Source organism: Vespa mandarinia, chromosome 14 (assembly GCF_050613455.1).
Source record: "Vespa mandarinia isolate Hongniang chromosome 14, ASM5061345v1, whole genome shotgun sequence".
Classification (NCBI taxonomy): Eukaryota; Metazoa; Arthropoda; class Insecta; order Hymenoptera; family Vespidae; genus Vespa; species Vespa mandarinia.
The window spans coordinates 5,080,663-5,107,500 of NC_140823.1; the positions used below are offsets into that span (position 1 = coordinate 5,080,663).

General features: G+C 37.4%; 1 protein-coding gene across 3 annotated transcripts in view; it reads left to right on the forward strand.

Annotated features, from left to right (window-relative positions):
* Nucleotides 1–26,838, forward strand: part of LOC118440129 (lachesin) — a 50,998-nt gene that overhangs the window by 13,534 nt on the left and 10,626 nt on the right. For 2 of the 3 annotated variants that reach the window (XM_035862719.2, XM_035862718.2), the window contains exons 2-4: nucleotides 18,125–18,240; nucleotides 22,883–23,168; nucleotides 26,529–26,690. In XM_035862719.2, coding sequence (XP_035718612.1) covers nucleotides 18,125–18,240; nucleotides 22,883–23,168; nucleotides 26,529–26,690 — 564 coding nt within the window. The remainder of the gene's footprint in view (nucleotides 1–18,124; nucleotides 18,241–22,882; nucleotides 23,169–26,528; nucleotides 26,691–26,838) is intronic. The other variant, XM_085661380.1, reaches the window with a different exon arrangement.

Sequence of the window (26,838 nt, forward strand, 5' to 3'; positions counted from 1 at the left end):
TATTCGATCAATTTTCGCGATAATTATTTTTCTTTTTTCCAAGCTTCTAAAGAGCTTCTCCTCTCATCCGTCGTCTGCAAAATTGAAGAAAATTCTCTCATCGTTGATTCTCCAGATGCATGTAGCTCCTATATTAACGCGATAATCCATTAATTTTCGTCGATATTTCAGCACGGAGATCGTGTCTCCCGAGTTGAACGCGCACGAGAGACAATTAAACCCGTCTAAGAGACACATCGCGACAGTAATTCCATGACAGTGATTTGACGACGGTGACTAAGGGTTGAATCAAGCGGCCCTCATCGTCGTTTGAGGTTCCGATGGAACCTTCGTGAGAAGACCGATGTATATTCCTGTACCACATACATATGCATCTACGTATGTATATAGGAGATACGTTTCACCAGTATCCTATTCGATCGTGATAATTTCATTATAAATAAGCATTAGAAATTTCTTCTACGATAAATAAGCTTTTGAAATCGAACGAAAGAAACCTTTTTACAAAGCAAAATGATTGGAATAATTGAAGAATTAAAAAGAAATAATAGGATTTATTGTATTTCATTGGAATCAGTCGTTTTATGACAAAGCGTCGGTATGTAGGTATCAACGTACACGCGTACTCGAGTTTTACCATTAAAGAACAAAAGGAAGGAATTTATTGGGCGTGCAACGTGTCTGTTTGAACGCCAGCACTCGCGCTCAATTTTTATTCGTTTCATGAATATTAAGAGGAGGAAGAGGAAGGCAACGAAAGCGATGTGCGTTTATACACCCGTTGATAGATGTATGTAAATAGAAATAATATATAACGCGCGTGCATTCGCGCGCGCGCCCTCACACACACACACACACACACACACACACACACACACAGAGAGAGGAGTTAGGGAAGCTTGACGGCAGATAGAGCAACGGTAATGCACTCCTCAACACATGCACGGCCGAAACAAATCGGCCACTTATCGTGGGCTCGTTTCGAGCGCTCTTCACTGCCGTATGAACACCTCCCCACTCGAGTTGCTTTTTTTTTGTCTTCCTCGATTAATGACTCGCGACTACGTTTATCCACTCGAGAGCTGGCTCATCCGTAGACGCGACTCTCTTGTCTCTCCTCCTCCACTTGCTCATCTTCCTTCTCCTCCTCTCTTTTACTCTTCTCTCATTTCCTTGCCCAGATGCATTGTAAAACCTTGGTAAGAAGCGAGCGATGTCAGCTCAGAGCTCTTGGCTATTTTTCTTCTTTTTCTCTCTTTTTCTTTTCTTCTTCTTTCTCCTCGCCTCTTTCTCTTCGATTGTTTTTCTCTTACAAACGTTCCACCTCCTTCCCTTCCCTACCACGTCTCTTTATTCGCGACAGATGAGAGACATCGAAACGACGGCTTTTAGAAGAAAGTTGCCGACCCGAAGAAACGTCGTGTCCTTGGTGGCTATTCACAAAGAATAGGGAAAACGTAACAGCTATTGCGATTAAAGATGATATGAAAGGGTGAGCGAGATAAAAGATTGTCGAACGGTATACTCCTCTCATCCATATCGAAACTCCGAGCATGATTTTACCTTGATCTTACCTTGATCTATGAGATTTTCAAATAACATGTTTTTATTAAAATTTCTTTTATAAATTGGGATCAATTGAATCGAGGAATCTGTAAATACGTTTGGATCTTGTTAAATGTTCATAACTTGATTTATTTTTGATGATCATTTACTCGTGCCAAACACGAGTGGAAATATAATAAGTAAATCAAGATCCTTAAATACTTGTTCAGCTTTCATTGAAAACTTTCTACACACAATGCCGCGACTACTCGACTCTTCTCTTCCAGAGGATCTGCTCCGACGATATAGTCCGACGGTCGGACTACTTTTCAAGATAGATCTTGCATTTTAGTCGACGAGGTAAGCAGACGGTACAGTTGAAAGCAGCTTCTTCAACGCGTGCATTTTAAAGATTCTGTTCAAATATTTCGTCAACTCGACGCTATCTTGTAAAAAGTCTAAAGTGAGAGAGAGAGAGAGAGAAAGAGAATGTTTATACGTATTTTCTATTACTTCTTTCATATTAATTCAAAATAAAATTTTTATTATGATCTTGTTTTCCACTAAAAGTCTGAAACTAACACAAGTAAATTTCCAATAAACTCATTGTTAGAAACTTTGTGAAAGTGGAACGCTATGTGGTAATCAACAATTCTTGTTTCTGGCAGGATTTTACTATAAACCGGCGAATACGAGTTTCATCAAAGTTCTTAGGGTTCTTATTTCTTTCGATATAGATAATCATTTTCTCCGTCGTTTGAAAGGACTTGGAAAAGCGTGCATTGTCATACAAAATTAATTGTAGAAGTTTTTGCAAATTAATGCGTCATTAACTAACGAAAATGTCGAAAAGAACTCTTAATGATTTTACGAAAAATGCAATAAATCTTGTTTATTATTAAACAGTGTCTATATTTTTCAAACTCTTAAGGATTATTAAATTATATTAAATTTACCTGCTTGGGAATTGAATTTCCTTTATGAAAATCAATTTACTTTAAATTTTCGTAAAGTCTGGAAAAAAAGAATAATTCAACGAAGGATAAATATTCTCATGATAATTAATCAGAAATTTGTTCATACGTAGTCTGTAGTCGTGTCAAAGGAGCAAAGACATGAAAGGGATTATCAGAGTTTAGGATTATCATACTCGCTTACAACATGGGAAAGCTCCTTCGAAACTTGTTAATCAACTCGTGTGGATTTTCCAGGAAATATTTTCGTCAGTCGTGTTAAAAAGAAACAAAATATAATACATCGTAAATGGAACGATCGACACAATTGCAAGAATTGCTCTTTCGTGAGAATTAAGCTGAAATTCGTTTATTATCGTCCACTAGGTACACAATTAAATCTTTCTTTGACCAGAGAAAATGGTCGGATGATTATGTGACGATAAGCGAGTTTCGTTGTACACATTCATCACGGTTTAATAACGCGTCGTACGGTATCTTTAACGGAGAATAAAACGATTTTGATATATACATGCGTTACCTCTACGACTAGGTATCACGAAGTTACCTTTAACGTAGCTCGTAGGTCCAACGAGTTAATATACGATCGTGTAATTGCACCTGGTCTACGTGGACATAAGCTAGAGTACAGGAGTAATTAATTAAAACGCTGTACCTGTGTTCATATATATATATATATATATATATATATATATATATATATATGTATATATATATATAGACATACACACATGCACGTATATACACATGTAAGTACATAGATAGAAGCATAGATATGCTGTCGTTTGACCTCTTACAAGTCTCGCGGAAGAGCCCTCGTCGACATATGGAACATATCGAAAACCACATTCTCGCGCCTTATCACAAAAGGCATCGCGAAATTTTTAACCCAAGATGTGAGCTTTTCTTTGCCTCCCAAGTCTTTCCTCCTTTTTCTCTTCTTCTTCATCTTCGCAAGCTTCCCTATTAACTCAACGAGAGAACAGAACGAGCTTAACGACTACGAGATCGAGCATGCTCACGTTCGAAATCTCGAAAAGGGAAATTTCCGACGGGAGATTAAAGCAATTTCGGAAATAAGTTCCTTTATCACGCGAGACGTAAATCCTCTCTCTTTTGCACTCACGTCGCAGGACTCACGTTCTTCCGTTTTCATTTTACACCGGAGAACGTGCCGGGCTTTACGTGCGTGCTTACTAGCCAGCTATGTAAATATATTGTGGATGTATGCATACACGCGAACGTACTATCGCACACGTTCGGTCAAGTAGGATCACGAAGTATGTGGACAGTTAATCACGAGAGAAAGAGATAGAGAGTGAGAGAGAGAGAGAGAGAGAGAGAGAGAGAGATTTAAAGTCACTTTCTTGTCAAGTCCGATTAATGACTCGTTCTGCTTACGTCTTTGTTCTCCTCTCATCTACTCGTTCCCCTTGTCCTTACACATCATCGATTTCGGAAGTCGTTTAATCCAAGCGAAACATAAGTAATCGTCTTTCGTGCTCTCAACAAGGTATTCGATTATTGGATTCTCTTTATCGGAAATAAGCATTGAAACATAGTATTATTAAATCGAAAGCAAAGCCAATGGCTTTCTTTAATTCAATTTAAAATATGCATACGTGTATATATTTTACTTCTATTTCTATTGCATTAAAACTATGCTGACACGAGCACAAACGATATGAATTTATGTTAAAGTGGACACAGAACCAAGAAGAAATTGGTGAGTTTCTCTACTCGTTCGCTCGGTGATAACGTCTGCCATCTACACACCGCTCTCTTTCTTTAATTCCTCTTCTTTTTGCACCCTCTCGTGTGTCACCGTGCAAGCGTATGCTCTTTTTACGAAGTCACAGAGAGCTGGATAATATAGAGCCGGTATTAACGGGTACTCTCGGCGGACACTTAATACGAAAGCCATAACGGCTCTCGCAAAATTACAGCCGAGTAAAACGCGGCACATCGATGCCACGAGACACGCGTTCCTCTCCCTTACGCTCTCTTTATTTCTCTACGGTCCTCTTACTTCTCTTTTTTTTTTTCTTTCTTTCTTTCTTTGTTTTTCTTTTTTTTTTTTTTTTTTGCCTTATTGGCTCGTACCACGAAACCGTCGACTTCTCTTCTTCTCAACTTGACGTGGATTAATTGCCCGGTAACGAGCGGAGAAAATTTATAACCACGCTAGAATCTTCGTTATATACATAAAAAAAAAATGTTGAACGATTTTATAAAGTGAGATAGGAAAATGAACTTTTCAAACTGTTTTGCAGGAAGATATTAAGCAGAAATAAAAACATAAAAATAATGTTTTTAATCGTTACGCGTAAGAATATGTTTGATATTTTTTTTCAAGCTTATGGTTTTTGTTCTTGCCAATAAAATTTTGTTGAAATGCATATTATACGTGAAAAGTTTTTTCTCTCTCTCTTGCTTTTCGCTGAATTCTTTCATCTCCATAATAACGTTCCCTCCGTACGAATAAAATCGAATTGGACCGAATTGCTACGACCTACTTATCTTCAAATTACGAATATAAAATTTGACGTTCCGCTTGTACGCTTTCCAAAGAACCATTTAATCAAGATAATCGTTTAATTCGAATGACGTTTATCCTAGAGAACGAAGAGAAAGAGACACAGAGAACGTTTATCACAATTCGAAAAACTTTTCGAATATGGCTATTTTATTATGGATAACAATGACAACGATCTTGTGGATCGTGGCCACGTTACATAGACGCTTAGATATATCCCGTGCTACCACTTAATCATGGAAAAATTTGATTAGGCTCATAGAGCGATTCTTGCCTACGAAGTAGTTGTGCCATCGTGTTGTTCGTTGCACCGTTAGTGGATATATTCGTCGTGCAAACTTCGCTAATTTCTTGAAACCTGGAAAGTTCAGGCATCGGCTTAATCGATACTCGTAATTCATTTCCGCGAGTTTAAGTCCCACCGTATTTAGCCGCAATACGACGGCCAGATTCGATGATACGAGGAAGGTTATAGCACTAGGGCTACCTCTGGGAGACGTAGAAACTCTGGCGTCTTGGCTACCATCCTTTTTCTGCCTCCTCTTAGAAGTTGAACGGTAATCGGGACTTTCGACGAAATCGAAAGAGAGAAATCTACGAGGAGCAAGGAAGGAAGAAAGGAAGGAGGGAAAATCGATTTCGACCGACGATGATTCTTTCGTTCCTCGATTCGTGTTTCTTCTTTTTTCCTTTTCTCTTCTTAACTCAATTTACTCAGTAGATTTTTCTTTTTATCTCTTGGCCCTGGACTAACTTTTTGGCAATTTATTGATATGTGAAGAAAGAATCTCAAAACTAGACTTTTGTTGTAAGTACTCGTAAATAATCGAATAGATGATCACAATCATTTTATTTCTGATAAGAGAGAACACGTATTACGAAATAATTAGATTAGATAAGAGATTGCTTGCAACAAATTGTTATAAATGAGAATAGACTTATGCACTGACGGACGGATTAGGCGATTGTCTTTTTTAAATAATTTTTATAAAATTCTTTTATTTATAACAAATTGTTAATAACAATACGTTTGAAAGAGAGTCAAAAATTTTTCCTTCAGAACGGTGGTTCTCTTCTCGAGTTTCTACGATCATTAGTTTAGCCGTAGCAATGTTACTTGAGAAACAAATTTTTAGCAAAATCATTTGTAAGAAATTATTTAGAAACGAATTGTTAGATAAGAAAATTTATTCCAATTAGATATGTGGATCAGGCAATTTTCCTTTTTAAAAAATTGGTTGTACAAATTTTTTATTTATAACAAATTGTTTATAACAAATTGTTTATAAACGAGAGTGAACTTACGGATAAGGCGCTTTTATTTTTTAAATAATTTTTTTTTTACTTTTTTATTTATAACAAATTGTTTAAATAACAAATTCTTAATTGCAATAGGTTTTGAAGATAGTCAAAAATTTGTCCTTCAAAACGGTCCTTTTCTCGAGTTTCTACGATTATTTCATTAGCCGTAGCGATGTTACTTGAGAAGAACAATTTCTGGCAAAATTATTTATAACAAATTATTTGTAATAAATTGTTAGATAAGTAAATTTATTTTGTAGGCACGTGGAATAGACGATTTTCCTTTTTAAAAAATCCTATTGTACAAATTTTTTATTTATAACAAATTGTTTATAACAAATTATTTATAACAAATTGTTAATAACAATACGTTGAGAAGATAGCAAAAAATTTCCCGTTTAAAACGGCCTTTCTATCGAGTCTCTACGAGCATTAGTTTCGGAGATATTCCTATGTAAATCCAAAGAGTATTTTCATTAATTCTAAATTCATAATTTCTTGAATGAGGTCATTGTCCCACTGACCTACATAAATTCCTGGAATTTACGCGACTTACGCACGGTCACGTAACCAGTTTTTCTACTCACTACGTCTAGTACTACTCTCGTAACTACACTCGTCATGCGTTATGAAATTATGAATGGCAATCTTTCGAAGCCGATATCTTTGGAACCAGAAGTCGTAGAGACTTAAAATAAAAACCATTTTAAACGGTAAAATGTCCTCTTTTTATATATCCATTTCAATACTATCGTTGTAATAAAATCAATTTCGTCGATATTTCATAAATATCCATTTTATAAATATAGATATTTATACGATCCATTTTTACGCTCGATTTATATTACACTTTATACATATTTACTGTCATTTATAAATGTATACATTCAAAAAGCTTTTGACATTCATGATTGAAATTTGAGGGGAATAATTAAAAAGGTTCGTAAAGTCCAAAATATAATATCTTTTCTCTTTTCAGAGAAAAATGTCATTCGATTAAACCGTCTTCGAATAGCATTCGTTTGGTCGCTTCTTTTCGTTTGACTTTTCTTCTCATACAAAAGAACATATATTTATACTACGACCACCCGATATGTAGGGAATCTGCTAGTAGGAGCATCTGCTTGCAACCACCGGCATTGTCACGTTTCTCGTTTCCCCTCGAAAGCCGACGACGATGGTTCTTTCGGCGACGAAGAAAAAGCTCGGACGAACGATTACTTTGCCCTCGACTGTTCCTTTTAACTTTCTCTTTCTTCGAATGGCTCAATTCTCCTTCTCTCCCTCCCCTCTTCACTTTCTTTCTCTCATTTAGATTTCGAAAGAAACGGATCTTCCAATTTTCGAAGGTATATCTTATTACGTACGTTTTATTGATCAAAAGAACTTTTGTTTCTTTTATTGCGAGAGAGTTCCAAAGTTGAAAAGTATCCATTTAAAGAACCAACAGAACCATCTATTCAGATAAATAATAGCACATGAATATTGTGAAAAAGCGTCGTAACGAAATGGAGAAGTTTTATTGCATCGAGTTCATACTCGATCCAGATTCTACGTATATTATTCTTATGCAAGAGTGGTCGTGCGTGTGGTAAATTAATTTAGAGTAACGAATCGATCGATGCTACGCAAAGTTTCGTCCCAACTTGTACGGCCAAACATCTGGTGTTTAATTAGTGATATACTAAAATACACAGGACATATTTGCGACTAGATAGTATACATATAGTATTTCGCCGCGAGGAATATCGATAGAGTTCATTATTTACTCGATCAACTCGACATAAAATAATTAAAGAGAATTAGTTTGATTTAATATAATATTGATTTTTTCTACGACATGAGATAAAGAGATCATTTATTTTTGGGTAATACGTGATATTTTTCTACTGACGCACCTAGAACTTACTATTTAATATTAAACAAGGTTCATGTTTGGCCTTTTACTAGAAATATCAAGTGAATGCCTCACGTTCTTTTCATTTGCAATTGCAACATAGTTGCTCGAGCAAGTTGATATTCCATTTAATTCATCTCAAATCTCGTTATATTAAATTGGAGGGAATATTTTTTGACTAGCCAACCGCATCTCGATGACGAACGAAATCTTTTCGACGCGATTAGTGAATAGGTCAATTGCGCAATTACTTCCAGGCAAATCTACCTTCTTACGATATACTTTGTGGTTTTGGCTCAGTACGAATGCTCTTCTAGGGGACGAAGAACTTTGAATTCCCGTGAGAACCTGTTGCGGAGTTTTCTCTATTTTCGCTCTCTCTCTCTCTCTCTCTCTCTCTCTCTCTCTCCCTCTTTTCCTTCTGTCTTTCTTTCCTCCCCCCTCGCTCTCTTCCTTCCTTCCTTTCTTTTTTTATTTACGAACCGAAAAGTTCAAAATGGAAATGTCGAAAATAATCTCGTTAATTAAATCTTGAAAAGCTTCACTTTAAAGCTTTTAAATGCGAATCTGAGAAAAGGTCTGTACGTTCTTTTAGAAGAACCATTGAGAAACGAGTTCCATTGTTAACTTTACGATTTAAATAGAACTACTTCTTGCAAGTTCGAGTTGGTTCATTAATAAAAACACTTTTCTACGAATATTACAAACGTAAGCTTGAAAGTCTTGTCTTGATTGAGTCGAAAAAATGACAAATCGGAGACGATCTCGTTAATTTTTGCATCGAATTTATTTCTTTTTCTACTTTTTGGTCTATCCAACGTGTGGTTCATTAACGAACCATCGCGCTTGTGCGAAAAGTGAAATCAGCGCGGAATATTGGCGAATAATGGAGTATACCATATGGCAGTAACAAATTAATATCAATTTATTATCCATGTCTCTCATGTAGCAGGAAGTATTTACAGATATGATATTTACCGAATAAATACCTTCTCTCTCAAAGGCAATGTACCTACATAGAAACATGTGTAGCAGCCACGATAATAATGCTCGACCAAAGCGTGTAATAAAGGAACGCGTGTATATCGGCGTACTCGTTCAACAACTATTATTCGTTCATTGTTCGTTTCCCGTCACGGATATAAAATTTCTTATCGAGGAAAACTTTCATCGTTTTGATGAAAATAGCGAAACTAACGAGCACGATGAACACTATTGACGATCCAAGCGGTGCACACGTGGCTTGTCATTTTTCAACGTATCCACGTAGAAAGAAATTTTCGTTTACCTCGCGATGACGTCACACGCAATATTATTTTTATTTTCGAGGACGAATTTCTAATAATCCTTTTATCGTTCAGCGATTCGAGCGTAGTTTTTCGCTTTCATGTTTTCTCAATAAGTTTTTAATAACAAGGACTCATTAATGTTTCCACGGCTAGATAGTACGTGTAGTACCAATGTAGGTTAACTACCTAAAATATGGGAAGAAGAGAAAAAGGGAAAAAGAGGGAAATAAAAACAGAAGACAGTGAATTTACGTATGTCAATTTGCAGCACGCTGAATGAAGCGAGAAATTTTCACTTTCAACGTGTTTACATTAGAAAACGTCGACGTATGTTGTTACTCGACACACACACTTTGTGTGTATTACCCATACAAAGCTAATATACCGTTAGGTTGTAGCTATCGATTTTCGAATTATGCGATTCTTGGAAGATATTATATTCCATACGCGGATACACATAGATGAGAAATCCTTGCATTCCGTAACTACTTACAAAGGGAATGTGACGCATTGTGTAATATATCTGAGAATTTCATACCTTTCTTTGTTGATATATCTGATTTACTCGGGGGGAAGATTTCAATATTGTCTCCCGATGGGAGATCGTTCACGAGCGAGCCATTCTTCGTAACGTAAGCTCGTTCGATCCCAGACATTTATTATTGTCATCTCCTATGCGGAAAAGAGTCCTAGCGAAAATGAAGGAGAAGGCACGAAGTCTTTTATTAATGCCTTTATCCGTTCAAATTATTTCAAAAAGTTGAAGAAACGAGAGCTTTATCGAGCTTTATCGAGGGGAAGGAACGTTCGGGAGAGATAATAGAGGAGAAATGAAAATGAATAAATATAGTACGTGTTAATATTAATAGAAATAGTTAGTCACAAGGGACTTGTGACTAACTATAAAAAGGACAGGATATTTGCTGTGAAAGTGGACAGTCGTTTGCGGTGGTCCAACTATCGGCGACGTCTAGAAAAGCACGTAAAAGCGTTCTAGCCCGCGGAAAACATGGCGTCAGCTGCCGCATTTACAGCACGTACGTACCCTACCTACACAACATAGCCACGTGCAGGAGTATCAACTTTTATTGAAAGTATCCATCGACTACCTTTTCGTGGCCGAGAATACTTCGTTTTGTCCAACGGTACCTCCTCTTTCCATTCTTTGCCACCGCTGTGCTATTTTAGCTTTCCCGACCGTAATTGCCCGTTTACCACCGCAAAACTGATAAAATAGTTGGGGCAATAAAGACCATTAGCTTTGATAAATTTCTTTGAATTTCGAGAATTCACGTCTAACGATACCAGAAAAGAAAGAGTCATTTCTCCTTTTACTTTCGTAACAAAACATAATTTTTATTCCCCTGCCCCATGTAGATACAATCATTATTTTAGGAATATGTAAAATACCTATTTTCTCCCTTACACCCTCCCAATTTAGATCCAACCTAATTTGTTAAACTTTATCAGGATGATAATAAATCTTATTTATCTCTCTATTTATTATATCTATCTATCTCTGTGGTCGTTGGAACCGGACCATGGCCTATGCGAGCTTTCTTTGGGAGCTTAATCGCGCCAACTTGCGATAACTTCCTACAAGAGTAAGTCCATTTAAGCTTCGGGCAGGTCTCTTGAATTAATTAATAATCGCATAACAAACAAGCTGATTTGGAAAGTTGCTCGAACATAATTCGTCTGAAATAATATACCGTCACGTTGTAAATTCATATTACTTGGGAGAAGCAGTTTTCCAATCTTTTCGAAAGGATTAGATATGATAGTTAAGAAAAAGCAAAAATGAAGAAGATGAAGAAGAAGAAGAAAGGGCTCGACGCTTTTTAAAGAAACTGCATCTCAACGACAAGTTTTATTTTGTTTTTCTGTCGGCTATCTTTCCGTTTTCCTTCTCATTCACGCGAAAACACGTTGAATACACGACGTGTTGGGCCACGATAACTACAGAGCGTAGACTTTAATAAGTAAGCAGTGTTCACAGTGGTAAGCAGTTATCGTTCGTACTAATCACAGGTACCCATTGCCTAATATCCTTTAACAGTGAAAAGCCTGTATACATTCCATTAAACACTATTCCACGTTTCTAGAACGTACTCGTACTACGATTCATTAATCGAATAGAATATTTCATTTAATTCGATCGATTGGTGTCGACCGTCGTTGGAAATACGGAGAACTTTGTGTTCCGTATTAAATTTGCATTGTAAAACCGACGTCGGCGTTGTTTGATCTTCGATCGAGTCAGCTTAGAGAGATAGACGGAACGTTTAAAACGTTTAAAAAGGTAATCCATACTGCAGTTCGCTCAATTTATCCTAATTACAAATAGAAAGTTACGCGATATGATCGATAGAGAAATCGAAGCTTTCCCTTACGGTATCGTACGCGTTACTCGTGAAAACGGAGGAAAACGTCGAAGGTTGACGAGAACCTGTTGCAAATCGGCGAAACGATTTATACAGGGTGCCTTTCTTCAATGTTATTTTACCATTATGCTTTCATCATTCTCATCGGGAATGAAGGAATAATCGAAGGAACAAATGCAAAGGAACGATCCTAGTATTCTTAGTTTTTATTAAAACAAATGTCTTCGTTAGGGACGGTTTATATATTTTTCTCATTCGTTTGTTACGACCGATTACATAAGCATTAGTAATAGCAGCGTAAATAATTTTGCAAATACGTATTTGCGTCGTCCGCAGCGAATGTGTTAAATATGAATACATTTACGGTTCATTTTTTGTAAAAAGAAACAGAAATAGTAATCTTTGTAGTCAGATGATTATCAGGTCAAAAGAAATATTCTCCATTCGTTAACATGTATAGCGTTCGTTAAGGAACACATCCTACGGAATTATTTATCGATTTATTCCGTCCGCTCGATCCTTTCCCTTATTCCTTCGTAGCAACGGAAAATCGTATCTATTTTAAGGGAAACGTGTTACGAAGGCACACCCGTTGCTATGGTCGTAACGATCATCACGTATATGATCGTGCGTAACTTATCAAACAGTAATGATATCGTTTGTGTCTTCGAGAGAAGAAAAAATATGGTAAAAACGTAAAAAGTAGGAACAAGTAATAATATCGCTTTGTTTTCTCTTTGTTTTTTTCTTTCCTTATAATCGACGCTTCGTCGATTTTACATATATTTTATTTTCCAAACGATGATCATCAACAATCATCAGCTTATATTTCTTCGAACATATAAACTTCGTAAATTCGCATTTCTCAAGGAAAGGTTGGTCAACTGGCATCGAAAGGATGGAGTATCGTCTCGTAAAAAAGGACGGGTCCCGCGTATGGGAGGTTGCACCTCGCGACTAAGGAAAAAATCGATCGAGGTCGGAAACAAGGAATTCCCGAAAGGGGATTTCCTTCTGCCCCGCCGAATCCAACTACTACTTTTCTCTCTTTCTCTTTCTCCCTCTTTCCTCTTTTACAGCCAGCATTCCCGGTTCTCCTCTTTTCATCGTGCTTACTATCCTTCTTTTCTCCTTCATCCATAGCATTTCATCCCTCTCGTAACCCGCATCGTATGGTAGGAACATTGAACTGGGGATAGAATACACAAGAGAAAGGGAGAGAGAGAGAGAGAGAGAGGGAGAGAGAGGGAGAGACTACTATAATGTAGACAGTACTGTAATACCCTCAGTTTCGATCATGAAGAACAGTATCGATGTTACCATCGACGGTCAGACTCGTTTTGATTTTCAAAGTTGCACTTTAAACGAACGTATATATTTCTCTATCTCTGTGCTTCAACGTGTTTCGTCAGAAGCTTTAGAGTTGAAATGCGTTAGACGCGAAGTCCAATATAATGTAACTTTCAGTATGGAATTCCAAAGGACGTAGTTGGTACCAATCGTGAAACGAAAACCAGTACGCTAGGATTGAAATGTTTAGGATGCCAAGCATTGAGCTATGAGAAATTTAATTTTAGGATGTCTCTCGTTTATTTTACCAAATTCATATGTCATATGGAATACGCATAATTACTTTCATAGTTATTATTATCTTTAAAATGAAGACAATAATCTCTGGAATGGTCGTTTAACGATAATGATAATGGTAACCTTATTGTATAACTTCCCCTACCGGAATCATCGTCATCGCGTAGCGACTCCAGCCGGTAGTTGGGGAAAGAAAAATATCAGTCACTCTCGACACTCTGCAATTTTCTTTTCCTGATTCTTCTACTTTCTACGCCCGTCCATCTTACGGTCTTCTTATATATTATTTCTTATCCTCGCAGGACTGACGTATTAACCATACGTCCTGGCTCCCATCCCCGTGAGAAAAATGGCGCGAACATAGACAATGATATTTCATTTTGAGAGCCGATTCGCTCGCTCGGCGTGAATGCCGAAGAGAGAGAGAGAGAGAGAGAGCTCGTAAATAATCACTCTAGCAAGCATACTCTCGATGAAACATCATTTCGTTGCGAACGAAAATAGTATTTTACCTTTTCTAATTTTTTATACAAGAAAATCTTTTGACTCTGATCATATGTTGATCATAAAATGGTCTTAAAAGCATTGAATACGGTTGGCATATATAGACGATTATTGAAATATGACGAGTTTTCATAAACAAACTCCCACTAATTTTAATGCGAATAGGCACCAAACTAAATACGCACCACCGAACGCAATGATGTATGTACATATATACATACGTGCTGCCATTCATTAAAGCGTTCATTTAAAAGAAACCTGGCTTGTTATTCTCTCTACACATACTAGTCTATACGTTTCTCGTGAACTTTGCTGAACAAAAAAAAAATAAAGAAAGAAAAAAAGAAATAAGAGAAGGACGATGCGTAAGATAAAAATCTTCTCATCCATGATCATCCTCTTCTATCATCCTAATAACAAAGTTATAAAAACGAAAGTTCGCCGTCATTTTTTGTCGTTATTCCAAGAAGGTTTATAAAATTTTTAAGTGAACGATCGAAGCGAAATATGAAAAATGCAGAAACGAAAGCCAGTCGATTTTTCGTGGTTCAAATAAATAGGGAATTTATTTGTTTCGAGGCAAAAGGGCAAATTGCGTTCATTCCCGCGCACGCGCGCGTGCTTACAATTTATCGAATCCAGATATATTTCGCGCGTTAACAACGCTCAAACGTCAACGGAATACTGTAAACTCGCTAAAAGCGACGTAAATAACTGCGTATGTAAATGGAAGTATGTAATTAAAACGTATAAATCAAGAGAGAAAGAGAGAGAGAGAGAGAGAGAGAGAGAGAGAGAGAGAGAGAGAGAGGGGCCCATGCCCGGCTCAGCAAATATAATGAATAAATAAAATCGTACGTTAATGAAAGACGCAAGTATATACATGAATTTGTTAGGTTTTTAAAAGAAAATATTTTAGAATCGCAAACGGAACGTATACGTTACTTGACGTTTCCTTTCAATCTTAATTGTTAATTTCAAGATTTAATCAGAACAAATGTACAACTTGTAATTGTTTATTCACTTTTCAAAGTGAATAAACAAATAACTTCTTCTGTAATCAGTAACTTTTTTGCCAAAGGATTTTTCTTTAATTAGTTAAATACGTTTTCTATGTGTATATCAATATAATAATGTTGAATATATTCGAGAAAGTAACGAAATAATAGATTTCTGTTCTCTTTGAAATAATTTTCCAAAGTGCTCATCCAACTCACTATTTTACGTTTTGTAATCATTCATTATTTTACGGATTTTCAGCATCTACACCTTGGAATTCTCTCTCTCTTTCTCTCTCTTTTTCGTTGATAGTAACGCTACCATAAATCGACGAGACTTGGAAAATTTTTGCACTTGTATGTGCATAACCGTGTACCGATTGATTTTCCCTTCCCATCGCATTTCCTCGCCAACCCCTTTCCTTCTCTTCATCGGGCTCGACCTAGACGCGAGCTCGTTTCAAGCTCGTTTCAAGCTCGTTTCGCATCGCATTTAATCGAAACTCTGATCGGGATATCTGGTGCAAGATAATACAACGTGGATCGTAGTAAAAAGTTTCAAGGAGTCACGGACGATCCCTAGGAGACTTAAACGTTTATTCTCTCGTAGTTCGTTAGAGAAAGGTGTAGATGTATAAACGTAGAGATGTAGAGGAAAAAGGAAAAAGATAGAGAGATAGAATCGTAAAATATCAAGAGAAGGAAGATTTTCATCCTGGCAGCAAGTTTCTCAGCACGCTCGCTTATCACTCTCAGAAATACGCAATCTCTGTAATAACAAATTCCCAGGGTCGCGTGGTACTGAGCACTAGGTAGACCAAGCAAAGCCAGCCCTACTCCAGCTTCCTCTCCATCATTCGGTCCTGTCACATCGCCCATCCCTGGAATTTGGGTCATCTGCTTGAGGAGAGCACCGGAACACTGTCGAGAGATGGAAAGACGAGGGGTTGGCGGCTCGAATAAGGGCTGAGGCCTGGGAATAGAACGCTTCTAGCTTTTTTCCCTTCCTTTTTCCACTTTCCATCCTTCTCTCTCTCTCTCTCTCTTTATATATATATATATATATATATATATATATATATATATATATATCTATATATATATATACATATACACACACACACACACACACACACACACACACGTTTTGTATATATATATATTTCGAGACCAGGAATATCGGAGAACTTGCAAGTTACACTGTCTGTCTAATCCGGCAGCTCGTTTCATTAGGCCAAGGATTTGTCGGCAAGACGATGAATAAGGGCAGAGTGGATACCTCGAAAGCATCCGAGCTGCCCAGTCAATTTTGATATTACTCCTTCTCGAAGATCTGATCTCTGTGTGTTTACGATGCGAAAGCTTAGAAAAAAGCTATGAACCAAGAGTTGTCTCTATTCCTCTTTGTGCCTCTCACTCTGTTTTTTTCGATAGAAAAGCCGATACCGCGTTCAAAGTCGATTTCACGTAAATCGAAGTGCAATTCTTCTAGCGTGTTACGTTCGTGTGTCTAGCGTTCTCCTCGGAAATAAACTGCGATCGGTTTGCGAGCGTAAAAGCGACTGCTCTTACTAGGAACTCGTTGTTATTTAAATGAGAAGTCATGTTGCTAGTAGTTCCGATAGTTTGCTAACTCTGTCGCAAACATTTTTTTCCTATGGTCGAATAAAAAGAAAGCAAAGCATCATGATCTTTCCAATTTATCTCGAACGAATTTGACGTTAGCTCGAAAGAATCATAAATCGGCTTTCATTTTAATGAACGAATATCCGTGATATAGGAAGAATAGAGATTATGATCTATGAGTATGAGCTAAACGCTGAACGTAGCGCATTACGCACACGCTGAGTCGGTAAAGCGTATAATACGCGAGATGATCTATCGCGTCTCGTTGCGATTGGTAATACTGCATAGTGATTATAACGGGAGCTTATTTATCCCTATTGCCGACGTGATTAACACGTAATATATTTGACGATGTGTATTTTCATTATCCTTTAAAACCAAGCATATTCAAAAGCATTGTCCAAATTATATCCGACCTTAAGAAATACAAGATGTTACAACGTTCGTCATGCATTTATTAAAGAAGCAAGTATTTCTTAAATATTTACGTTGAAAAATTCTTAAGTTGAACTTTCTAAAAAGACGTCTCTCTCGTTCGTAAGCATGGCTTGCGAATGAGAAAAGAGGGAAACGAGAACAAATCTTATTACCTGTGCTATGTAATTTGGGTTAAATAATTTCACGTTTCATCTTATTTAAAAGTTCAAATGTCCAGAAGAGGTGTGCATTTTTAATGCAAACACTTGATATCGTTGAGAGGTGCAAGTACGGATGCGTTTGAATATAACGCGTGGATCGCCAAAAGTCGCTATTGCATTAATCCCGTGAGCAGATATATCGTAATTATATCCTCCTAAATCCTCATTGCAGATTTAAGCTTCTCTCAAACGTTGAAATAATTATATCCTACCTACATCGTATCGTTTTATCACACACGTTTAAGATCGCCATGTAGAAGCTTATGACTTACGACGAGATAACGTTAACGTTAACGTACGTAAATAATTATTTCATCTTCTTACGTAATGTTTTCTTTCTTTTCTTATTATTTATAGAACGATGTATTTATCTTTCGAGATACTCGTAAGAGATAAATGCAATTAACACGTAATCATCGTCGTTTTCATTATACTTTTTAAATGTACGATACTCTTAAAATAGTGCGACGCCCTTAAGCCTTTCGAATGCGGCCATTGAAAATTTACTTTCTAATGTAAACCTAATTATCTTTCGACCTCTAGTATGAATAATTTATTTTCCGATGTTCCCCTTAGCTTTGCACCGTTATAATTTTCCAAGTAGTGAATAAAATTACAGTTTCAACGTGTATTACAGTCTCAGTAATACACGTTAATTACCGATGGAATGATATTTTTTTTTCTTTTTATTGAAAAAATATTTAAGTCGGTCTAACAAAGAACGTAACGTTTATTCGATCGTAACGAGAAAAATGTTACCAATGATTATCAATGAGCGTCGAGTTAAAATAAGGGACGATGACTATATTTCATTGGATTTCTTATGACCTTATTTCTGTTTCAGAATCGTTAAGCCCAAATATCGGGCCAATCATCGTCGCTCCCGTTGGAAATCAAACCGCTGCGGTCGGTCGAGAAGTAGTTTTCTCCTGCAGCGTTCGAAACATCGGAAAGTTCAAGGTAAACGACGTAAATGACGCCAAAGAAATCATACCTATCGGTTTATCCTATATATCTACGATTCAGCAGCATCCAAATAATCTTTTTGAATCGATAATGTCCCGCCAAATGTAATAGTTCAAAGTAGTTTCGCGCGAGGAAAACTCGACCATTTGTGAATTTTAATATCTGCCGAAGCGTTCGAAAGTTCATGAAAGGAATATTCCTCGAGACGTACATATCTCCTTCATATCGTGAAAATATTCACCAAGAGAAAAACAAAGAGAAAGATGGTAGATAATAGCGAAGAAAAAAAATATATGAAAATTACAATTGTCGTAGAAACAATATATCTTCTTAGAACATTTCGATCCTTCATCAAATTCTTTATGATTCAACTTTAGTTTTGTATATAATATATTAATCTTGTAAAATAATTTTCTATAAAATTGACTAAGAAGTATATAAGCAAAATATTTCATGGTTTTTGTTTCAAAGTTTAATTGAAAAAAGTTATTTCTTTATAAGCGAATTTTGAATAAGTATTACGACAAAGTGACAAGTTGATAAGTTTATTTGATTATTTCTTCGATATTCAATTATAAATAATCGTGAAACGCCAAATATATCATCGTTGATATGAAAATTCATCTTCTCTTCTTGGCAGAAAAATTGAATCGAGGCAAGTGAAAAATCTCGCCACGAATTCCTTCAACGACCTGTCTTTCTTGTCTCTCTCTCTCTCTCTCTCTCTCGCATTCACTCTCATTCCCTACCACCACCAGCGTTCTACCACTTAGTCTTCATATCGCGTTTACGTGGCCGCAAGTAGCTCGTTCAAAAGTAAAACGAATCGCGCTGACTCGGTACGATTTTAACCCTTTGCGGTTTGACGTTCGCGAGTGTGAATGAACGCTTCAAATGGTATATATACTTTTTCTATATATATATATATATATATATATATATATATATACTTTATAAAGTTTCTTTTTTCGGTTTCGAGCAATAGCGCTTGACTCGAATTATTTCCAGCGCGGACCAATTTTTCGTCCGTGACTGTCGAAGCGAGAAATTGAATTATCTTTTATTTTCTTAAGACAACAACGCGTCGTTAACGACGATCCTTTCGATTAGGATCTATTTGTTCCGCGGAAAGGAAGACGAAAAGAAAAGAGATAAAAAAGGAATAAAGTCGAGGAAGACAGATAGGATAATCGAGAAAAGCAAAGAAAAGAGAGCAACTATGGAAAGGGGCCAAGCGAATTTTAGAAGAGTAGCGAGAGAGGGAGAGATCATAGCGACAGATTCCAGATCGTAAAATATCCAGCTAGATGAAATATTCGGCTCATGGAAAGAAGTTCTCGCTCTCGAGTAAGGAAGCTAGAAGGTAGAAGTAGCAACTATAGCATCGGAGAAGGCTGCTTGGGATTAAGATAAGCCAGGGGTACCAGTGAAAGCTTTCGAATAGTTTCCGGAAGCCCCGTTACGATAAAGCCTTCCAACCCGATACGCTCTCTATTTTAAATTCTAATTCCGTCGCGAGCAGCCGCAGGACACAATGAGTAAAGGCGCGTAAAAGCAGGCGCAAGCACGATGCCGCTTCCTGGATCGAAACTATGACCCTCGTAGGTCTGGCAAAAGCCGAGAGCTTTCCTACCCCATTCATCGAGTTTTCAAGCATCGTGACGAAGCGCCTAAGCCGTCACGCGTTTAATACGGCTCCGGTAAAGACGTTTAACATGCCGATGATAGATCGCCCGCATAAAATAGTACCCTATCCATTGGGAAAATATTTTATTTTCATTTTTCTCCCAACATCCGAGGATACCCCGGTGAAATTGTTTTTATTTTTGATGAGAAAAGTTTCTTAAGATTTTCAACAATAGATTGTTTACACTCGCATTATCGCGATCGCGTTAACGTTGACTCCGGAATGCAGAGTATTTCACCTTCGACCAGGGAATTCATGCAATAGATTTGAAGCCAAAGTCGAGAGCAAAGTCTTGCGTTCTAGTCCCCGCGGCGTTTCTATCCGCATCGATCGCTTCTATTCATAAAGCTAAAGCTTCGAGTTTCCAATTTGATCGAAACTCGGCTAATTCGTGGAATATTATCGAGGAATAAAAAAAATTACCGCCGAGCACTACGGAAATTCGCTAATTGCTAATTGATTTGATTTAAACCGAAGTGATTCATTCAAAATGATGCGCCGATTATGAGTGCGCGCTTGCGTGTGATTATGTCTGTGTGTGCCTGTGTGGATTAGTCAGCCGGCTTACGTTAATTTCAATCAATTATTGAAATTTCAATTTGTTAGACGATTCGTGGTATCAGTACCAACTATCATTTTTTAACGTTGGATTTCGCGGAGCTCAACGTCCAGGCTCATACATTGTATCAACATATATGTAGAATTATTATTGAGAAATCGTAATATTTTTCAATGTCCATTTAAATATATGCAGGTAAATCTTCTCATATTTTTATATTCCTTTCGTGTATTCTTCTAAACGAAATTGGCCGGTGGAAATCTAAAGGCACGCAAAGACGAGAGAGAATTTATCTTGATTTCGTGGCACATCGAGTCATAGCAATCTGACGATCTCGGCTATCGTCGAAATATCTTCCTTCCATGTATCAACGTTTTAACAAAATGTATGTCTTCTAACGGAAGATCCACGTGTAGTAGTCGTCGATCGAAATACGAAGGAAGAGAGAAAGCTACGTTTCTATTACGTTGCATTCGAGATAATTTTGTATGGCTTTTTCGTATTACACAACTCGGTTATCTCGCTACGCTATTACCTCGTAATGTCGTGCTCCGTTACGATACGTAACGATAACGATATAATAATAGAACTGCGACATTGTGGTAGAGGAAATGTTATTACCAAGTTTAATATCGTTCGTAGATTCGTGCTAGCTCGTATACTCGAGCAAGAGTTAGAAGGAAAATTCGACATTGATGCTTCGACCGTATGTCGGGCCCCTCTCTGCTACATTCGCGAATCAATCTAGAGATCGGCACAGGAATTGAGTTCTACTCTCAAAAGTGCTTAATATGTTTTATTTCGAATGATCGTCGCAAAGTCGATTATATATACTCCATAAATATTTCGATCGATGTTTCCTTTCGTTCGTAATTATTTCATTTCACAACTTTAATCTAAATTCTAGTTACTACCGGTATCGTCGAATGTCGGTGAAGCGACAACACCAGAGCCATTTTCGAGCCGAGACACAAACTGTGTTTCGAAAATCGAGTTTGCCAGATTATTACTGTCCTAGATGTATCATCGTCGGCCAACTTTTACGTTAGCTCAAATAAATGAGATACCCTCATCCTCCTCTTCCTACTCCTCCTCCTCCTCCTCTTTCGCTGGCGATCGCGAAGGTAGTGATAAAACGTTAATTAAGAGACTGCCGTGATGTTCGTGAAAGCGATGGCGGTTGTCTGTCAGTCTTGGGAAGATTCATACAAAAGTTTGCCAACCGCATTTTACATGAACTCTATGTGTATGATTAAAAGGAACAGGGCATGGTGCAGGGTCGCGGAAAGTATATCCGAAAGTAGGTTAACAATTACACGCTACCATTATTTAGCGTGATCAAAAATTTCACATTTATTTGGACAGAAAAATATATTCCGTTACAACGTTCTTTTTTTCATGAAAATCGTCACGTTTTTCTTTCTTCCTATCAAAAGTAAGTAAATACGCGGAACCTAGATATGCTTCGATATTATTTAAGTCGAATGACTACATAGAAATAGTATTTATATTAAACGTATTACCAATCTCTAATTTTTCACTCTCTTATCGTCGAATCGATGACAACACATGGTTAACTTCTTTCCTCCGATAATCTAATTTTAAAGAACTTAAAACGTAGAAGACTCGATTGTCTTGGATAGTGTGGATAGAAAAATGAAGAAAATAATAATCGATTAAAAGCATACGTGCTGCTTCTTTTACTTTTTCATTTTTAAACGAACTCAAGAATACTGGCTGCAAGTTTGCCTTTTTAATTCATTATTTCATTCTTTTGAATATACATTGCGCGACTTCACATTAGCCACTTACGGTAACCCACGGATCTCGTACGCACGGCAACGTTACAACGTACCGAGTGTACAATGTGTCGTACGAACGTAATACCGTCGCTTAAAATTTCTCATTGTAATATAATATAATACCGGCATACTGCAGTTTACTATTTACCGCAACGCGCGATGCAACGCACCATAGTCCAAAAGGCAAAACATGGGCGCGCGCGAGCCCAGTCCACATGTACATATATGAAAAGGAAGGGAGGAAAGTGTGAGAGGAATTCATGAAATGCAATGCATTCTACGCGGTAAAGAGGACATTTCGACGAGCACGGTATACCACGTAGCGTCACTTCCTATGTACGAAAATGAGAAGAAAATAAATTACGCGTATAACGAAACAGAGACTATTTCGAGGTATATCGTTAAAATGAAAGTAGCACGTGGTTAGCAAACATTTTTCAACAAATATTGGAATTTATAACACGTATGAATTGACTTGCGTCCATTGAAGCATTCGATAAGTGAAAAGAATAGTTATTAAAGGAAATTAAGTGAACGTGAGATAAATAATTCGTTTCGTAATCAGAGATGCTCCATTGAATGTTGCAGGTCGCATGGCTGCGAGCCTCCGACCAGACGGTTCTGACGGTCCACACGAGAACGGTGACGCACAATGCGCGTATCTCAGTCTCCTACGAGACCGGCAGTAATTCCGGCTCCGGTGCTACGTCCGGCGCCTTCGGTGTGACAGGAAGTAGCCAAGTTACGGAGGAAGTCGTCAATGGCACGTGGCGCTTGCACATTCGTCAGCTGAAGGAGTCCGACAGGGATTGCTACATGTGCCAGATCAACACCAGTCCAATGAAATCCGAGTTGGGTTGCGTCGACATACTTGGTGAGATCCTTTCAATCACTATTATTTTCTCTTTCCTTCTTGTTTTTCCTTTTTGTTTTTCCACTGTTTCCTCTTTCTTTTTTTTCCTTTTTCTATTATTGTGAAATTTTTGTTTGACGATACAGCACGGATAAAATTTCCATCTCTAGCTTAATGAAAGGAAAAAATAAAACCTACCTACCGTACACTACCTGTGTGTACGTTCCTCTTGTCGAGAAAAGAGGATTTCACTAGATTTTTTCTTTTTTTTCTTCTCTTTTTTTTTTCCTTTTTTTTCCTTTTTTTTCCTTTTTTTTCCACAAATCTGAAAAGCTCGGTCCAAGTTTCTCTTTTGGATACCAATCGATCGTTTCTTTTCCTATTTCCTTAATCCGTAACTTTTTGAACCAGTCGGATTTGGTAAGCGGAACTTTCTGCGAAGTCGCTCCTCATCCGCGCCTTCTCTCGCTCTTTTAAGTCCTTTACGTTGAGCAAACATTTGCGTTCGTCGACGCGGTATGATCACCGTAAACTCTTTTTGACATTTCGAGCCTTTCACTCACAAAGGAGTACTTACCTCTCTATTTTACTAAAAAGCTCTTCTTTCCTTTTAATATTTTTCTTTGTAATTACGAGTCCATGCTGATAAGAAAGTTGCAATTCACGGCTCACCAATCTCGTTACGTATCCAAAGTTACGTGACCGTTTAAATTTGCCCTCCATGAGAGATCTAAATCTCTCTCTCTCTCTCTCTCTCTCTCTCTCTCTCTCTCTCTCTCTCTCTCTCTCTCGACTAATTTATAACCTACGTTTGTACGATCTTTATATAACGTTAAAATAAGTGCTCTAACGGTAGAGTAAAGAAACGTTTCCTTCGCGCAATGCGAAAGTGTGAAGAATTTAAGCGATCGCGTGCAAACTTTGCGGTAACTTGAACGTTTACGTATAAAGCTTATATGGAGCGAGAAATGGTATGGTAATTTGACGATCAATTTTTCTACCGCGAATATGAAAGTAATTTGTTCGGCAGTGGTATGAAATCGTTAGTCGGTTTCCGTACGGATAATGGCTTACTATTGGCGACGTTGATTTATAGCCGATTAACTCCTTTTAATGGAAATCATTTCTATTGCCATTCAATTATTGCCTTGTGGAATAAGCTTCGACAAAATTTCCTAACAATTTCTAATAATTCGTTTGATTTTATAATGACGTATAACTCGAATGAATATTAATATAAATATCTCATACGCAAAGTATGTAATCGTCGAAGGTGAAAAAAAGATCGTACACTTTTATTTTTTAAAATATCGAAGGTCATGCTTAATACTTATTCATGACCCATGACTAATAGTTCGAATTCAGGATGACGAGTCTATCTCTCGAATGGAAATAATCTCGTACACGAATAAATATATCGGGATATTAATTTTCCTTCGACTCGAAACGGTTCGTTGAGTCGGCTCAAATCGACGCCGGTGACAGAGCAAATCATCGTGAATTTCAGAACGGTCGTCGTTTTCAAGTGAGGGAAAAATAATTTCTTCGTCGAGAGAACGGTGATTTCTCGGCTGAGAATTTAATAAATGCGATCGACAGAATTTCTTCTCTCTTCCTCTCTTCTTTTTCTTTTCTCTTTTTCCCCCCATTCCTTTTTATTCCTTTTTTCTTTCCAAAAGCATTGCATTCGCGCAAGACGAGCGCATACGTAGGCCGACTTCTCTCGGTAAATTATTTCCTTTTATTGCCACCTGGGACGAGGAAATATTATATTTTTCTCGGAAGAAACGACGGAGAAATATTTTTCTTACGATGTCCCAACGTCCTATACCTTCCAACGAGAATTTCTACCATTCACTGAGTTCACATAATCGTTCGTTTTGCATAAATATGCGTGGATGAAATCGTGCGCTTATCAATTTTCAACGTTCTCTAATTTTCCATGATTTCTACTAGATTTATAAATATATCGTTATAAAGTTTATTATAAATGAAAGATTCGATGTAATTGATACGATTTTAAAAGAGAGATCAAAAAGAAATTCGATTTTCTCAAGAAATCGGTTATAGGATAATAATGCGCGAAGTAAACTTACTATTGCAAGTTTCATTAGCTTTTATGAGGACGTTCACACAGATATGATTGAGAATCAACCGTGAAATAATATGCTTAGTTTTCTCAATACCTTATTATCGCAAAAAAGCTGTGTCGCGAAGAAATGACTTCCCTATAAAATATCATTATGATTAATGGCTTTGCTTTTTTCTATGGCCAATTGATTATCTCTTTTCTTTACGGGAACTTGATCGATCGCTGTCACGACCTCGAGGTTAGGGACAGCGTAAATTTTTTGAATTTTAAGCTCGATTCTTTTCATTCGCGTGAATCTGCCGGTCGAATGGTGGGCGTACTTTTTATTATGCAAAGGAGAAAAGATAGTACTTTATTTTCTCTTGTTACATTAACGCATAAAGAGTACGACGTATATCTATCCTTGGTTGGTCGACTTGGTTGGAGTGCATCGAATTAGGGTAGATAAGTACTCGTCGTCTGACTTAGCCAAGATGTTTTGCACTTTCTCAATCTTCTTACATTACGTTAAACCAACGATCATGGTCAACGGTGATAATTATTACGATCTTGGCTCGGCTTAGCCATTAACTCTTAACTCTCCACTTCATCTTTATCTCCGACGAAGCTGAATCGAGTCTAATTATACCAGACTACATATTAACGACTATCTCATTACGAAGTTCCTTCTCGAAAGCTGACGGCTTGTAAGGGTTTACTTTCGTTCTCTTCCTCCCTCTCTCTCTCTCTCTCTCTCTCTCTCTCTCTCTCTCTCTCTCTCTTGTCTTTACCTGCTCTCGAAACTTTATTAAAGTACCTCTCATTTTTCCGGTTCATGGTTTCATCCCAACTGAAAAATAATGGAAAGATATACAGGAATTTTTTGAAGATACTATAATTATGATAGCTATACGAGAGAGAGCGTGACGAAGCTATTTCGGGAATAGTCAGCCATCGTTAATTCATTTTTCGCGAACGAAAATCGATCGGACGCTTCCCAGCCTGTAAGTTCGGCTAACGTCCCACATTTTGTGTAATCAATCATCTCGGGCAGTAGACACTGACCCCGCGTGTTCTTCGCGTGGGTAAATTACGGTATGTAACAACAAAAAGAAAACGAAGGAAAAACAGAAATAAAGAGAGAAAGAGAGAGAGAGAGGTTGGGGGGGGGGGAAGAAAGAAAGAAAGGAAGAAAAAATAAAAGAAAAAGAAGAGGGACCACGAAAAATATTACTTTCGCATATAAGCTTTTTGCTCTTCTCTCTTCCTCCCTACGAGTTATTAAAAAATAATTCTTTTCTTTATTACAGTTCCACCGGACATAGTATACGGAGGTGAGACCACCGCGGATCTAGCAGTTTCGGAGGGTGACAACGCGACCTTGAGCTGCAGAGCAACCGGTCGACCAACTCCGAGAGTGTCATGGCGACGAGAGAAGAACGAGCCCATTTTCATAAGGGCCTCTTCTACCGGTATATAATGAGACTATAAAGCCTCGAGAATATTTTCTCGAAGCTCAACCGGGCCTTTTCTTCTTTTTCTTTTTCCTTTTTCTCCTCCTTCTTGCTTTTCTTCTTCGTGCCACGAGAGAGTCGCAGAACGAGAAGAAGGTTTAATTTT